The sequence below is a fragment of the Capsicum annuum genome, chromosome 12 (assembly GCF_002878395.1).
Source record: "Capsicum annuum cultivar UCD-10X-F1 chromosome 12, UCD10Xv1.1, whole genome shotgun sequence".
Taxonomy (NCBI): domain Eukaryota; kingdom Viridiplantae; phylum Streptophyta; class Magnoliopsida; order Solanales; family Solanaceae; genus Capsicum; species Capsicum annuum.
Genome location: NC_061122.1, coordinates 191,871,401 through 191,889,061, shown reverse-complemented (window position 1 = coordinate 191,889,061; position 17,661 = coordinate 191,871,401). Strand labels below are relative to the sequence as shown.

At 34.6% G+C, this 17,661-nt stretch overlaps 1 protein-coding gene across 2 annotated transcripts; it reads right to left on the bottom strand.

The window, feature by feature from the left end:
- Positions 1-476: 476 nt before the first annotated feature.
- On the bottom strand, positions 477-13,900 carry LOC107851057. Of its 2 annotated transcripts, XM_016695952.2 has the most exons (8): positions 13,761-13,900; positions 8,912-9,062; positions 8,694-8,805; positions 8,489-8,571; positions 6,978-7,041; positions 6,752-6,869; positions 1,535-1,689; positions 477-923 (listed from the first exon to the last, which is right to left on the bottom strand). In XM_016695952.2, the coding sequence occupies exons 2-8, from the start codon at positions 9,031-9,033 to the stop codon at positions 879-881; spliced, it is 699 nt and encodes a 232-aa protein (XP_016551438.2). In that variant the 5' UTR covers positions 9,034-9,062; positions 13,761-13,900; the 3' UTR covers positions 477-878. The 2 variants fall into 2 exon arrangements, with proteins under 2 accessions (XP_016551438.2, XP_016551439.1); XM_016695953.2 differs by lacking the exon at positions 13,761-13,900 and having other exon boundaries at positions 8,694-8,810.
- Positions 13,901-17,661: the final 3,761 nt, after the last annotated feature.

Below are 17,661 nucleotides of genomic sequence, written 5' to 3'. Positions count from 1 at the left end.
TCTAATTCATCACCTTTAATAGGTAATAGCCTTTTAAATCCCTTCAATAACCTTCTTAAACTTATTATTAGTTAGAAAGTTATCTTGATATCATGATTTTGGTCGAAACTTGATAAAGAGAGTGCTATATTCCTGCTAGTAGTTTTAGATTAGCACACAATGGGTCTCTCTTTTGTTTCCTACCTAGTGTTCGATATTCAGAGTGAAGCCAATCTAAAACAAAATTGTACACTGCATGACCCATTTCTGGGGATAGCACTCCAACAAATTTATTTTCATTTTCAGGGGCTCGAACCCCAAACGTCTAGTTAAAGGTGGAAAAATTCCAACCATCCCACCAAAATCCATGTTATGGAATGGGTCTAATAACCTTGCAAGTTGCAACAAGAACATCAACCTATATGCTCATCAACATGCATCTTAGAAGCCACCTATTTCTGATCATAACATCTCAAAAGAATGAAGAAATCAAGAAATGGTTATAAAAAGGTTAACTCATTCACAACATTATTTGCATTGGAACATGTTTCTTTCATTCATTTTTCTCCACAGGCTAACAAGTTGTAATAAACTCATGTTTTTGGAATGCCTTTGACCCAGAGAACCAGCAAGCTTTCCTCCTTTTTGTAGATACCAAGCGTAAAGTCATACAGGACAACATCAGTACAATCCTTCACATATACTGAGACTTGAGTTATCGAATATTAACTTCAACACTGTACAATGGCAGTATGCTAATGCTAGATTATGTACAGACGGAACTGGCTAAACACTAAAAGGTTGCAGCCGAAGTTTTGAAAAAGTGATAGTAGAGGTTGTTGCTGCCAAGAGCAAATCATGTCAATTCCTCGTCAACTCATTATAGTTGTTCAGTCAGATCACAGCTTGCAACCACTCCACAAGGCTTCCAACCACGAATCAACCTGGAAAAAAAAAAGGATAGACACATAGGGCATGCAAATAGAAGATGGAAGAATTGGCTATGTTTGTAAATATACTTCAGATAATAGTTTTCCACATAACTTGAGATGGGAACAAACGAAGGATACCATTAGGATATTTTACAAATATATGGTAATATGTAGCTATTCTGACGCTAGAGAATGCTACTTATTTAGGACTAGTCCTTGAATGTTTTTAAGCTAATATGTAAAGTTTTCATAAACACTTATGAGTTCAACAAATTACACGCAAATGCTTGTCAAACATATTGATCCCGTCATAGTCACACAATTGTCCAGTCCAATTGTTTAGAAATGACTCGAACTCGCAAAAATCTAATCACCATAGGAAGATAATTCTTAAAATATAAGTAATCACATAATACTTTCAATACTACCCGAAAGGCACTAGATGTGTTGAAACAAAGTTAGAATCCAAAGAGAGGTGTATATAAAGCATATGTATATTCAGAAATGCTCAACTTCCAAACTTGACCACGTCAGAAACTTAAAGTTACTCATCAAGCCCAAAAAATTCAAGACCAAGATCAGAATAGTTACTTGCAATAAAGAATCCAGAAAAAAACCCTTACCTTTATCTTAGAAATACTAGAGCACTCATATTTCAGTCCATAACGAGTTGAGATATAAAAGCAGTATCGTTTGTCCTCATTGTCTCGTATCAGGCAAGGTAAAGTTCCAACTTCAACTACATCAGATAGAAGAGTTGAATCTTGGGGGCTTAGATCTGCAACATGTTATTCAAATTTATTCAAGAAATAGCATATTTGTCGCATGGGGAAACAAGGAACATCCAAATTTATCAAATAGAATAGGACAGAATCAGAAAAAGTTTAGAAAGATAAACCAAAAGGGCACAATACATACTGCAACTAAACATCGGAAGTATTTTGGAATGAAGTTAATGAAAGCAAAGCTAAGCCATTAAATAAGACAAGATAACAGGAAATTAACAGATCATCAAGAAACAACAGATACGCCAATAATATTTCAAGATCGAGCTATTCCAAATAGGAAAAGTAATTGCTACCCCAACCACAGGTGCTTGTCCCTGCTCTATCTGCAGTAGCAGAGGTAAAGGCTGAGGAGAGAAAATTTAGGCCATGCGTGGCCCCAAAAGGTTTCTTAAGAACCCTTTTGCTTTCAAAAAGAACATTCTTTTTTTGGTGAAAGCACATTTGTTTTCCATGAAACAGAAGAAAACACTTCTAGAAAACAAAAGGCCTTTCTTTTGGTTTGAATCAACCTATACTTCCACAACAACCTACAGACTTTCAATGTATGATTGCTTTGATCCCCTTAATGGTGTAATTTCGTATTATTTCACCTGGATTTTCTTCCCTATTATGAGGCTATAGATTCTTTTTACCATTAATAAAGGAAGTTTAGTAATGAAATATAGCACAAAGATAGTGCGGTGATATACAAACTTAGTGCGGTGATATACAAACTGGGATTTTGATTTGTTAGGATATCCCATATCGGTTGAAAATGGGTTTCTCTTCTATTCCAGGATACTTATGTCTCTCCGCATTTAGTGAATCTGATCCTGTTCGCTGATTTAAAATTGGCAATGACTGGACATAGTGTTTAAGAGAAACTGGAACAACAGGGAGGTGAAGAGGATGAAAGAAAACCACCAATTGTTGGAAGCATTTCAAGGACTTTCTAGTGCAGCAGACAATTTGATTTGAAAAAATGCAAGACGAGTTGATATTTACTTAGAAGGGGAGCCTTGGAGTAACTGGTAAAGTTGCTGCCATGTGACCAGGAGGTCATGGGTTCAAGCCTTGGAAACAGCCTCTGGCAGAAATGCAAGGTAAAGCTGCGTAAGATGCACCTTTGTGTTGGGGCCCTTCCCCGGACACCGCACATAGCGATAGCTTTAGTGCACTAACTGTGATAAAAATAGGTTTCTCTTGTATTCCAGGATACTTATGTCTTCAATATATCTTCTTCTCTCAATTATATTTTCACATCATATCAGAGTATCAATAATCTAGGTGGGGACTCAAGTAGCTTCCATCAATAAACAGGGGGGCACCTGCTCGACTAATTTCTTCTCTTCTCTTTTCAGCAAACAGCACCACTTATCACCATCGACCGTAGACCAGTGGCGTTATACCTCTATCCAGTGGCTGCTTTAGTTGCACCACATCTTTTCTGGAAATCAATCTGGCAGTACCACATCTTTTTTTTGGCAATCATTCAGGTAAGAGCATAACTATTTTTTGTGAACGTTCTGGCGGCATCTTGTTTCCCTCCCTCAGCAATTCTGACTGTCATGTCTCTTGTCAGTAACTCCAATACCTCTTTGTGATCATTCTGCCGATCCTATGTCTATCTTTTTATGACTATCTGGCAGCAATACGCCTCTGTCAACCATTTTCCTGGCACCAACTTATCTGACAAGATTATGCCTAGGTTTTCTGACGGTCTTTGCTTTTTTGATGTTTTCAAAATAAATATGGCAAGTTTGTTCCCCTCATGAGTTTGCAGGATTGTTAGACTGATAGAATCCTACGAAGTGTTAGTTCGAAGTTAGCTCAACATCTGCTAAGTTTAAGATATGGATTATATCTCACACATTGGCTATAAGTAGATGTCTCTTATATTCTTGTTTATCACCGAATCTTCAACATCTTATTCTCTCTTTAATATCTTCATTCTTCCAAAGGAATGCTCTATTCAATTGCCCTGCTAGAAAAAGTCTTTCCTGCCACCACCAACGCTATACCAATTACTTTGAAAACTATGCTCTAGTGCTGTAATTTGCCTCCAAATTCTTGTCCCATGAGTCCTTGTCACCAACTTCCTCCTACCATATTTCTCTTTGATTACTCTCCTCGATAATGCGTCCTTTTTGGAGTTAAAATTTTCATAACCATATCTACAAGCAAAGTCTTATTTGGCAACCTCACATTTCTAAATCCCATTCACTCCCTTCACTTTGGTTGTTGTAATACTGCTCCATCTTACGAAGTTATAAGCTTTCATTTCCTTGATGTCCAACCACAGAAAATCTCTCCCAAGTTTTTATCTTTCTATCCTCCTAAACAGACATAGGACATAATGACATCAGATTTGTTGGTAATGAGCCTAGCACTGTTATAAGCACTAGCAATTTGAATGAACCCCTCCAAAAGATAGGTTTATCTAGTCTGCCATTCTTCTTTCATATCTTTTTGCCATCCCCAGCCATATACTGTGTTCTACCATTTTTTATGATGTTATCTAGTCTGCCATTCTTCTTTCATATCTTTTCACCATCCTCCGCCATATACTGTGACCTTGACCAAGTGAAGTGCATCAAAGGAGAGGATGGTATAGTGTTGATTGAGGATGCCCTCATTAGGGAGAGGTGGCAGTCCTATTTTCATAAACTTTTGAACGACAAGGGGGATAAAGGTTCTGTGTTGCGAGACTTGGAGATATCTGAGAGGGTTGCAATTATAGTTATTGTAGGCGTATCGAGGTTGAGGAGGTCAAGAGAGCTATTCGCAGGATGCGGAGGGGGAGGGCGACGGGGCCAGACGAGATTCCAGTAGACTTTTGGAAAAGCACTAGCAGGGCAGGTCTGGAGTGGTTGACAAGGCTGTTTAACATTATTTTTAGAGCTGCTAAGATGCCTGAAGCATGGAGGTGAAGCACGATGATTCCAGTGTATAAGAACAAGGGAGACATTCACAGTTGTAACAACTATAGAGGTATTAAGTTGTTGAGTCATACTAAGAAGGTTTGGGAAAGGGTGGTAGAGTTGAGGATGAGGAGGATCGTGACGATCTCTGAGGATCAGTTCGGTTTCATGCCTGGTCGCTCGACCACTAAGGCCATTCACCTTGTGAGGAGATTAGTGGAGCAGTTTCGAGAGAGGAAGAAGGACTTGCACATGGTGTTTATTGATCTAGAGAAGGCATATGACAGAGTTCCTAGGGAGATTCTGTGGAGGTGCTTGGAGGCTAGAGGGGTGCCTGTGGTGTACATTAGGTCGATTCAGTATATGTATGATGGTGCGAAGACTCGTGTGAGGACGGTAGGTGGAGATTCAGAGCACTTCACAGTTTTGATAGGGTTGCACCAGGGATCGACTCTTAGCCCGTTTCTATTTGTCTTGGTGATGGATGTTTTGACGCGATATATTCAAGGGGAGGTGCCTTGGTGAATGTTATTTGCAGATGATGTGGTTCTGATCGACGAGACTCGGGGTGGAGTTAATAATAAGTTGGAGGTTTGGAGACAGACGCTTGAATCTAAAGGTTTTCGGTTAAGTAGAATAAAGACGGAGTACTTGGAGTGTAAGTTCAATAATATGTCGCAAGAAGATGGAGTGATTGTGAAGCTAGACTCTCAGGCCATCCAGAAGAGGAAGAGTTTCAAGTATCTAGGGTCTATAATTCAGGGTAATGGTAAGATTGATGAGGATGTCACGCATCGTATTGGGGCAGGGTGGTTGAAGTTAAGGCTCGCTTTGAGAGTCCTTTGTGATAAGAAGGTGCCCCGAAGCTTAAAGGTAAGTTCTACAGAGTGGTAGTCCGGACAGCTATGTTGTATGGAGCAGAGTGTTGGCCAGTTAAGAACTCTCACATTCAAAAGGTGAAGGTGGCGGAGATGCGAATGTTGCGATTGATGTGTGGACATACCAGGAGAGATAGGGTGAGGAATGAGATTATTCGGGAGAAGGTGGGAGTTGCCTCGGTGAAGGATAAGTTGCGAGAAGTGAGGTTACGCTAATTCGGGCATATGATGAGGGGGCCCTGATGCTCCAGTGCGGAGGTGTGAGGCTCTGGCTATGGATGGTTTTAGGCGGGCTAGAGGTAGACCAAAGAAATATTGGACGGAGGTAATTAGGCATGATATGGAGCAATTACATCTTATAGAGGACATGACCCTTGATAGGAAGGTGTGGAGGACGTGGATTAGGGTAGAGGGTTAGGGGGTGGGAGCACGGCGGTAGTAATAGGGGAGTGCTCCTTTGGGTCTGGAGTTTCTGGTTCGTAGTGATAGGGCTGTAGTTTTTGGGGTCAGTGGTGTTAGCTTTTTTGCATCCCGTACTAGTTTATTATGCACTTATCTTTTGTGTTTGTTATACGGTTAGTTTGTTTTGTGTACCATACTAGTTTGTATCCGCTTACTTTTTGTATTTGTTATACTGTTATTGGTCCTAAGCTGGGGGTCTATCGGAAACGGCCTCTCTACTTCTCTTGAGGTAGTGGTATGGTCTGCGTACACTCTACCCTCCCCAGACCCCACTAGGTGGGAATACACTGGGTATGTTGTTGTTGTTGTGTTTCTGTTACACTCTCCGTTTCGGTTTCTTTAGCAAAATGTTTAATTGACCTTGAAAGATTGTCGGCGTAATATTTGAATATTTCACCACCTGCTAGAAAGGTGTGGGTCAAGCTGGAGGATTTTTGAGGTTGCGAAGGGTAAGGATTTAGTAACCCACCAAAAATCGTGATCTATAGTTCCTACCATCTCAAACCAGTAAATCTTGACTCGACAAAAACATCTAGCAAATACCAAGAAATTCAAGATGTGCATTAGATTGTAGTAAATGCCAATAAAATCAGAATAAGCCTCTAATATGTCATTTAAGGACCTTCTGGCTATCTAAATCAATGGCTAAAAAATTATTCTTATTTGTAACTTTCAAAGTTGTCTGGTAGGGGGCCTCAGAAAAAAAAAAGTGTGATAGTACTCCAAAATGCTTGGAATAACATATTTATACAGTAGTTGGAGAGTATCCCAGAAGGCATGCCAGTAGAAACTTTAACAGTTGAAAAAGTTACCGGTGCATGACGAATACCAGAAGATACACGAGCCCTGAAGGACAAAAAATCTAGGAAGCCAATCATCAACATCACTGTCATCAACTGGAAGAGGTTCTCCGGGTAAAATTGCCCATCTCTATTGAAAAAAAACACAGAATAAAGTTGTGGAACAAAACATCCAGTGAAATATTGTCTGAAATTCAAACAAACGTTAAGATGATGACAGCTGCTGGCCTTTTAATACCATTCTCATCTCCAAATACCCCGAAAGTCGTGCAGCCCGTACGATTTGATCAATGTGTTCTAATCTGAGAAGAGAAAAAAAACAGTGAAAATCAAAAGATATTACTCTTTTAACAGATCAATCACCTTTTAGGATGAAAATGTTATTTTCGGAGTAATTGCAAAGAATAAGCTAAGAATAGGTAGTTGAATTACTCTTAGTGAACGCTCTTTTACTCTTTGTAATATTTTAGTTGCGATATTATGTAGGACTAGTGGGTGAACAGTACTCCACATTTGTCACAAAAGAAAATCTCTCTTTTTTCGTCAAAGTGGGACTTGGTCCACCCTCAACTGTTTATATAAAGTTTTTCGCATTATTAGGTAATAATAGCATAACAAAATCAAGAACACAAATATTTACTCAAGATAGTCTTCCAATAAGAGATTTTAGAGACTATTGGAGAAGGCATTACACAGCTAAATCAGGTCTTCGCATTATTTTGGAAAGCCAATCATACTATATAAACTTTTCTACAGGTGAAATTTGATATGGATTTCCCTATGCCAAGAACTGTAATAACACTTAAAGTAAACAGTCATTTTTCAATTACAATTACAGTCATTTTTCAATTACAATTTGTGCTTTCTTGTCTTTGATTTATCCACTCAATTGTTCTTGCTAGATCTTTGCACCAAGATTTGATACGGCACCTACAATTGGTTCCTCTTTCTGAAATGTTTCATAATTGGACATTCTAAACCCATCTAGGAGTTGGAGATACATTAAGCGCTTTGCCATCAGATAGTCACGATTGCTCTACCTTTAACAAATGCTTTGTTTGAAAGGAAAATGAAACTGCAGCAATATTACATGTTTTTAACCCAATGCAACTTAGCGACTAATTTTGGCCCTATTCTTTTTATATTTCTCGGGTTGAAAAAGTATATTATAACAGAGAAATCTGGTGTTTCTAGCTTCGAATCTCAGTGGATAATGGGTTCGTCCCTCTAGCCTTCTCCACTTAAATACCAAACTTGGTTCAGTAGCAGAATTCGAACTCGTGACCTGAACCCACCGCACAACCCATGTCGTACTAACCTTAGCCGTTGAACCAAACGCCTCCTTGGCCTCAAATCCTTGGGGTCACATTTGTTAAAGTTAAAAAGATATAAATCTGTGAACATGGTCATATTACACTGATGATACACTTAAAACAGAGATGAGTATTTATACTTCCTAATTCTCAAAATGACATTCACAGTGATTGCGCATGATGACTGAAGAGGAGCCTCACAAGCATTAGGGGTTGAACATAGTGATGATAAACTAATGTAACCATATGATCTAGAAATACTATAACCATACCAATTTGCTAAATGCCTGGGAGAACCTTCTCAGTTTCACAATAAGAAATCAAAAGCACAATACCATCAAAGGGGAAGCAACTCTATACACGGTTATATATCAGGAAAAACACAACGCGTCGCACAATGCATAAGCGAGCCCACAATGGGGGTATCAAATCTTACTGAGCTTTGAAATGAGCTTCTCTTTCTTCCAAAGCAGCGAGTTCTGACCGAAGAGATTCTACTTCTGCAGCAGTTAACACTACCTGCAAGGCATGACAATATCTGTGATCTCTCTATTCCCCAACCCAAAGGCAACGGTGACCTTCAGAGCAATTAAGTAGGAAATAGCAAGCTAAACAGTTAGCAGACAACTGTAAACACGTACCTTGTCTCGACCATCTGTGCCAGACATCCAAGGTAGCTTGCTGAGGCTAAGCATAGTCAAGATTGAAGCAGCCCCCTTCAATTTTCTTTTAGTCCACGATCTACTAATGGATCTATGCTAATACAGGAGAAGACGAATAAAGCAAATAAAAAAAGTGAATTCCTTCAAAAAAAAAAATTTAACTCTTCTCCACCTCAAATTTCCTATAGAAGATATACCTTAAAGAATCATTACTTCCTATATATTTTGATGAAGTTGGGGTCTGCATGGAGTCTTCACCAGATGTTGAAGCTTGAAAATGATCTTCAAACATCTCTATTCCTCGAGGACCATCACCCATGATGTTTATGTTTGTCAGCGAACCTAAAACTGGAATTAAGTGAAGCCAGAATTACAAGTATAATCAGCATCCCCAACTCACAGATTCCTATCTCACAGTAGGAAAAAATACTATTTATGATTATTGATAATTACCTTTACAGATTTAGAAGAATGACAGTCATTGAAGCACAATGAAATTACTCTTTACGGACTTCAAAACTCAAAAATTAAATTTGAGAATCCTAAAGTGACTTAACAAATCTTTTAGAAGGCAAGAAGGAGCATATTACCTGTCACAGGCAAGGCATAAGACTACTGTTCCTAATAGGATACGTTATCTGAGCTTTTAACATGTAAAGGAAAATGACTTTTTGTAAAATGTAAGAACACCCTCTCACAGTCAAATTCTATAGCAGCCTTTTTCGACTCCCTTCTAAAATAATTCAGAACAATCTCATCTTAAAGTTTTTTTTTTAACTACCCCATAAAGTAGGGGTAAGGTCTGCATACATCTTACAACCCAGACCCCACGTGTGGGATTACACTGGGTATGATGTTGTTTGTTTCTGCTTGCCTTTCCTTCAACCACATCACTTACCTTTACAGCTTTTACTCTCTTCCATAGATGAGGTTTTATGAGCAAATACATGTGCATAAAAGAGTGAAGCATTTCAAGTCCATGGCATTGGGTCAGCAAGAGTGGATCAACTAGAATTTAGTCTATACGGTCATATGGATATCAAATGAACAGATGAGGCGAGGTATTGCCACAGATCTTAAGTTCTAAGTAACATTTTGTAATCACTGTCATGTAATGTTTTCTTATGACAGAAATCTTTCAATATTTTCACATCATGTCTCAGGTATAAGGCTTTAGCTCTTGTGGATGCTATCATCTAGCTTTGACTAGAGAAAACTAATGTTATCTTTAATAGGGCATGAAGAGGACTCAGAAGATTCTCTTTCCCAAACAATGTCTAACAAAATAGAACGAAGATTGATACTTTCGAATTTGATGCAAACAATAATATATCTTGGATATTATGCCACACAAGCACTTTGTCGACTCCCAAAGGCAGAATCTCAATTATATGTTGGTAGTCAAGCCATTAATGCAGAAATAGTCAAACAATGATTTCCAACCTCAACGATGGATGAAAATTATGGAAAAGATGGCAGGTTTATTAAAATTTTTAAAGCTTGATTCAGAAAATGGCTATCAACTTAAAGACAGACCAGAGTTGGAATGGTGATAAAGTTTAAAAGGGGTACTCATGGCTAGACATGCCATTTGGTCTCAATATTTCACCCATGCATTTTAAATAAGGGTGTGAAGGTAAAAATACATAGCTTCTTAAGGGGGCATGCAAACAAAAAATGTGACAAGTATTTAGTAAAGGAGGGAGTATCACCCAATAGTCCCAAATGTGAAATCAGTAGAATTCCCACTCCAGCATCCGAAAGACTGTTGACACTTGTTAATGTCCGTTTCTCTTTTGCTTTTCATAACTCATAGGTACTTCATCATTTTATACCAATATGAATTTCTGCACAATAATATTGAGCAGAAAGGAGGCAGAAGCACACATCCCATCTTTGAAAATTTATGGCTCAAAGCTAGTATTTCCTTGATGTTATGTCTTTAGCAGTGTATTGGGATTTAAGGCTCAAATAACTGCAGGTTTGCTTTATTTTCCTATCTTACCTCTGTCTTCACTTTCCAAACCCTTTTCCATATGGTTTCAAATTTATCATGTGTTACTCACTAATAAAAAAATCATTGTTTTCCCATTCAAATTTCCCACTGAAAAATATTTAGTGGCTATTCCATAGATATTTGGATTGAATCAGTGAGAAAAGAAAACATAATAGTGTTTTCACACGGAAAATTAGGGAGCTTCCAGCGTTTCAATGAGAATCTGACTCCGATCATGCGTTTTCCCAGTGAGTTGGTTCGATGGGAAATTGGAAATCATGTTTTATAACACAAATTTCTCATTGATTTGTGGTGGGAAAAGCCTTTGTTTCTAGTAGTGACTGTTGCTACGTATATATTCTATCTCTCCCACCAGTCTACCATGAAAATTTTTTTGCAACATGTTCCAACACCATTTCAAGGAAATTATGTATGACAAGTTGAATATACTTATTTTTGAAATCACATCCACATTAAAAGGCTGCTATCCAGATTGAAAAAGGGCATGTATCATCTTGAGAACACCTATACAAAATCAATTATTTTCCTTGTAGACAAACCCACTTCTAGGGTGGAATACATGAATGAACCTCAACCTCTTTATTCAAAATCAGAACTTAACGTTTACAAGGAGAAGCACCTAAAATCAAAAGTCCTGAAGTAACCAAAAGAACACTGAATCAATGACCAGTATCCACTATGACTACAGAATGATAGTATGCAAGATTAATATTTAGTTTCCTTAAATGGAGTAGGGGGATTTTTTGCCTCTTTATAATCATAAGATTTCCATCATTTTAAGCCCATGGAAAAGGAGACAAGGAACACATGTATGAGGTACCCAACATGTTCTATCCTCAACCTCCATCTATCATTAGGAATATTAATTTGCTTGTTCTATGGACTAGCAAACCGCACATTATAACAAGCAGACCTTACTAGTAAAAGGGATAAAAGCCCTATAAAAATCCAGTAACAAACATGTCGCCTAGTGGTCAATGAACTGGGTACTGAACTATGAGGTCTCAAGTTCAAATTTCAAGGAAGCAAAAATACTAGGTAATTTCTTCTCTGCTATCCTACCCTTGTGGATAGAGTTACCCCTACGTCTGCTAGTGGGAGGTAGCAGGTACCCAGTGGATCCGTATGAGGTGCGTGCAGGCTGACAGATAATACGTAAATAAACACTCAAACTTAGCTTAAACTGGCAAGTAAGCACTCCAAATTTGAGAGTGCACATCTAGACAACTCAACTTGGTTTCAACTGGCAACTAAACACTCCAACTCAGTCCTATTGTGTCTCATGGACACTTGAGGCTGACGTGATACATAAATTTTGGAGGTGTCTAGATGATTATTTTGTAAGTTGGAGTGTTTTTCAACTAACACAGTGAAGACAATTTAGGTGTCTAGATGTGCAAATTCGAAGTGAGTATTAACTTGCCAACTGAGGCCAAGTTTGAGTGTTTGATTAGGCATAATACATAGATAGCCGCTTTAACTTGGCCTCAACGGGCAACTAAACACTTCAGCTTTGAGTATGATCATTTAGACACCTCTGAAACGTCAGCATCAGATGTCCATGAGTCATGGTGAGGACAAATTGGAGTGCCTTGTTGCAAGCTGAGACTAAGTTGAGGTGTCCAGATTTGCACTCTCAAAATTGAAGCGCTTACTTGCCGGCCGAGCCCAAGTTAAAGTGTCTGTCTACTTATTATGCCTTATCAAAATAATTACAAAAAACAAACACATCTCAATAAATGCATGCCAGCTTTACCAGAAAAGGGGAAAAGAATCTTACTTTTGAATGAAAATAAAAAAAGGCACAAACTCAAAAGTGACCGTGCAGAAGCAGGGGCGGATCTACAGGGGGTTCACGGGTGCCATGGCACCCGAAAACTTCGATCGGATAGTTGTGTGTATATATACATATATATTGAATAAAACTGGTATATCATTTAAGTGCCACTCGGTGCAGCAGTTGAGGAAGTAGTGTCAATGGCAAACGCGCTTAAATTTCACGTAGTATACCAGAGTTCAAGTCCAGACGCCAACCGTATTTTGTTACTTTTTGTTCGTTATTCTATTTTCTATAAGTTTTTCTCCTCTTGACTTAATCTTTGTTTGACTTCTTTTTTTGGGTAATCTTTGTTTAAGAATTTTTAACTTAAGTGTAGAACATAATTGAAGATTCCTTCTTCCTTCAAATTTATAGTTAACCTTTCCTCGTAAATCATAATAATGATGTTTGGCATTATGTTATAATTTCTTAACAATGAAATTGGAAATATCCATGGAATGTTGGCAACTATTTTGTACTGATAAGTTGAATTTAACTCTTGTTTACACAATTTATCGTAATAACAACAACAACGACAACAAACCCAGTGTATTCCCACATAGTAGTGTCTGAGGAGGGTAAAATGTATGCAGTCCATACACGACCTCCGGAGAAGTAGAAATGTTGTTTTCGATAGTATTTATAAGAATAATTACATTTTTATTATTTGATCTATTTGTTTGTACAAATTGAAAAGACAAATAATTAAATCGAAACCCAAAGTCTACAAAATTGACAAAATATTTGTCTTATTTGGGACCGTGTAAATAGCAAAACGTAAAGCAAAAAATTAACTGATTTTCAGCTGAATACGTAAAAATTAGGTTGTTCGATAATGTTTCAATGAAATTTTCTTCAAAAATCTCTTACTAACAAACCAGATTCCAGTGAGACTCCCATAAAAATTATCCTTTTTTGAGTAGTAGCTTTAAGTTAAAAGTAACATGGCACCCACAACCTCGAAATCCTAGATCCACCTCTGTGCAGAAGATGCACGAGCTCTAACACAACAAAGTACAGGGAACTTTCACTAAACCTTTAAAAAAAGTCAAGTTTTTATTCATATATTGTTAATTATCTGTACAATATGAAATCGCAAAAGAGCTTCAAAATTAACTCAAGAATCTGATGAGTATTTTTTCTCAATACGAGGAAGAAAACATGCTAATTCAGTTTGAGAAAAGTACATGAAGGAAGGAAGAGAGAGTACCTGAACTTGATGGGTAATAGATATTCTTGATCAGACGAAGTTGTTAGAGAAGGGTGGCGGAGGAGAAAAGTGGTTTTCTTGACATAATAGAGACAGCCATATAGGGGAAGGCATAATTATGATTGGTCAACTAGTTGTTGAGTTGTATGATGTTATGGTCGTGAAAAGAAATCATCGCTATTTTTTCAAAAAATAATATTTGATTTTAGCAAAAAATTAAAATTAATATTGTTTGATCGTAAAAATTATTTCACTTTATTAAAAATTATTTTTGAAAAAGTGATTTTTCTTTTTAGTTTTTTCACTCTTATTTCTCTCGCAAAACTTCAAAAGCAACTCTTTTATATTCATAATCAAACACAACACCAACTTCAATTTCAAAAATATATTATTTTTATGATCAAACAAAAATATTTTTCATCATAAAACTTCTAGTAGCTTAACAAGTGGTTCTTTAGATCAACAACCCTTGTGAATGGTTGCATTTCGTCCCACTTAATCAGAAATCTAAGTGTCTATTTGGATTGGCTTTCATATTTATGATTTCTAACTTATGATTTTTGATTTATTTTTATTATTTATATATATATAAAAGTAAAATTAAAAGTAAGGAAAAAAACCACGTGATAAGATATTAAAAAGTCACATGACAATTTTTAGGACATAACTTAATAATGTTGTAATAATAATGTATTAAAAATTTTAAAATATTTGAATTTGAAAAAAAATAATATTCTTTATTTGAAAAAAAGATTTCATTAGTTTAAAAATAGAAACTCATGGTTAAAAAGTTTTGAATGAACTTTTACTCTTTCATTTTATCTCTTTACAAATTCAAATAAATGTTACAAAACTATCGAAATATAATTTATGTAAATATTAAATAATAAATAAAAATATAATAATGATATTAATAATAAATAATAGCAGTAAAATTAGTATTAGTAGTGCGCAATAATAATAATCTCTATATATATATAAAAACAAAACTAAAAGAAAGATAAGAAGCCACGTGACAAGATATTAAAAAGCCATTGGAAAATTTTTAGGACATAACTTAATAATGTTGTAATAATAATGTATTAAAAAATTTAAAACATTTGAATTTGAAAAAAATAATATTCTTTATATGAAAAATGATTTCATTAGCTTAAAAATAGAAACTCATAGTTAAAGAGTTTTGAATGAACTTTTACTCTTTCATGTTTATCTCTTTAAAAATTCAAATAAATGTTATAAAACTATCTAAATATAATTTATGTAAATATTAAATAAAAAATAAAGATATAATAATAATATTAATAATAAATAATAGCAGTAAAATTAGTAGTAGTAGTAGTAGTACGTAATAATAATAATAATAATAATAATAATAATAATATATATATATATATATATATATAAAAGCAAAACTAAAAGTAAGACAAGAAGCCACGTGCAAGATATCAAAAAGCCACGTGGGAATTTTTAGGACATAACTTAATAATGTTGTAATAATAAAGTATTAAAAAATTTAAAATATTTGAATTTGAAAAAAAAAAATATTCTTTATTTGAAAAAAAGATTTCATTAGCTTAAAAATAGAAACTCATGGTTAAAGAGTTTTGAATGAACTTTTACTCTTTCATGTTTATCTCTTTAAATATTCAAATAAATGTTATAAAACTATCTAAATATAATTTATGTAAATATTAAATAAAAAATAAAAATATAATAATGATATTAATAATAAATAATAGCAGTAAAATTAGTAGTAGTAGTGCGTAATAATAATAATAATAATAATCTTTATATATATAAAAGCAAAACAAGAAGCCACGTGGCAAGATATTAAAAAGCCACGTGGCAATTTTCAGGATAGAACTTAATAATATTGTAATAATAATATATTAAAAAATTTAAAATATTTGAATTTGAAAAAAATAATATTCTTTATTTGAAAAAAAGATCTCATTAGCTTAAATCTATATATATATATATAAAAGTAAAACTAAAAGTACGACAAGAAGCCACATGGCAAGATATTAAAAAGCCACATGGCAATTTTTAGGACATAACGTAATAATGTTGTAATAATAATGTATTAACTGAATAAATAAACTAAATATTAAATAAAAGATAAAAATCTCTCTATGTATAAAAGCAAAACTAAAAGCTTGACCAGAAGTCACGTGGCAAGATATTAAAAAGCCACATGACAATTTTTAGGACATAACATAATAATGTTGTAATAATAGTGTATTAACTGAATAAATAAACTAAATATTAAATAAAAGATAAAAATATAATAATAATATTAATAATAAATAATACTAATAAAGTAGAACTTATAATATTACGTTTAGGATGATATAGTTAACAAAAAATAAATATTAAACGAAAGATAATAATAATATTAGTAATAACAATAGTAATTTTTTAATTTAGAAAAAAATATTGCAGTAACAACAACAACAACAACAATAATAATAATAGAATAAAACTATTAATCATAGTAAAAATTTTAATTTTGAAATATTAATCAATTTGATTTGGAATTTATCCAACTAATTATTTTTTAAAGAATAGAATAAAACTTATCATGAATTAAACACTTAATTAAATGTGGTAACCAGGGCAAATTAATTAAGGGTGACAAAAAAGTTTCAAAACTAAAAAAGAATGACATAAGTCTTAAATTTTGAGTAGAGGTGACAACTTTAAAATTAGTGTTAATGACATTAATTTTAAAAACCACAAATTTTATTATTTACACAAAGATCCCTACCCTATATTTACACAAAGATCCCTACACCATCACCACCACTCCTCCTCCACACGTTTTTTGTTGCCATCCGCCTCCGCCACCTCCTCTTCCTCCACTATCACTATCACTACCATTGTCACCTCTTCCGGATTCACCATTATTTCCCCCCTCTACATAACTATTCCCTATTTTTCTTCTTTCTTCTCTACTACCGTCGCTATCAACACCACAACAAATGTCATCTTCTCATTCGGCGTCACCACCAACACCATCACCTTCATTTTTATCATAAATATCACTTTTTCGTGGGCTCCTCCTCAAATTAGATCTTTTTTCAGAAATTAAGTAAGTATCGCAATTGTTGCAGCAACAGTTGAAGTTGTTACAGCAACAGTCGAAGTTGTTGTAGCAACTTCGATAGTAGCTACAACAACTTCGATAATTGCTGTAACACTACAACTAATAGTAGTTGTTGTAGCAATTACCGTAGTTGCTGAAGCAGCTCTCGTAGTTGCTGAATTTACTAAATTATTTCTTCATTCATTTTTAAAAGAAATCAAAAAAATTCTTTTCAAACTTTTAATTTCTTTTTTAAAAAAATTCATGAAAATAGAAAGAAAAAAAGAAGAGTAGTAGTAGTAGTAGTAGTAGTAGTAGTAGTAGTAGTAGTAGTAAAATTTTACTAATAATAAAATTATTAATCATAGTAAAATTTTAAATTTTGAAGTATTAATCAATTTGATTTTGAATTCATCCAGTGAATTAATTTTATAAAGAATAGAATAAAACTTATCATGAATTAAACATTTAATTAAATGTGGTAACTAGGGAGAGATACCAATCAATTCATAATCCAAGGCAATTATGACTCTTTTTTGGAAGTTATCACACGATTAAATAAATAAATTAAAGGTAATAACTGTCTAGCCACAATTCAAGCAAATGTTTGTATTTGAAATTAACAACATTTTAAATTGAAAATAAATCTATTAGCATAAACCTAGCAATCATAGTTGAAGAGTTCTAAATAAACTCTAACTATTTAACAACAACAACAACAACAACAACAACAATAATAATAATAGAATAAAACTATTAATCATAGTAAAAAATTAAATTTTAAAATATTTATCATTTTGATTTTGAATTTATCCA

What these genes read in the sequence shown, in the direction of transcription:
- LOC107851057 (XM_016695952.2), bottom strand. Translation starts at nt 9,033, where the DNA reads ATGGGTGATGGTCCTCGAGGAATAGAGATGTTTGAAGATCATTTTCAA. An exon ending in GGAAGTAATGATTCTTTAAG is followed by an intron (nt 8,806 to 8,911) that starts GTATATCTTCTA and finishes GTATTAGCATAG; the next exon opens with ATCCATTAGTAGATCGTGGA. An exon ending in GAAGCTCATTTCAAAGCTCA is followed by an intron (nt 7,042 to 8,488) that starts GTAAGATTTGAT and finishes TTCTCTTCTCAG; the next exon opens with ATTAGAACACATTGATCAAA.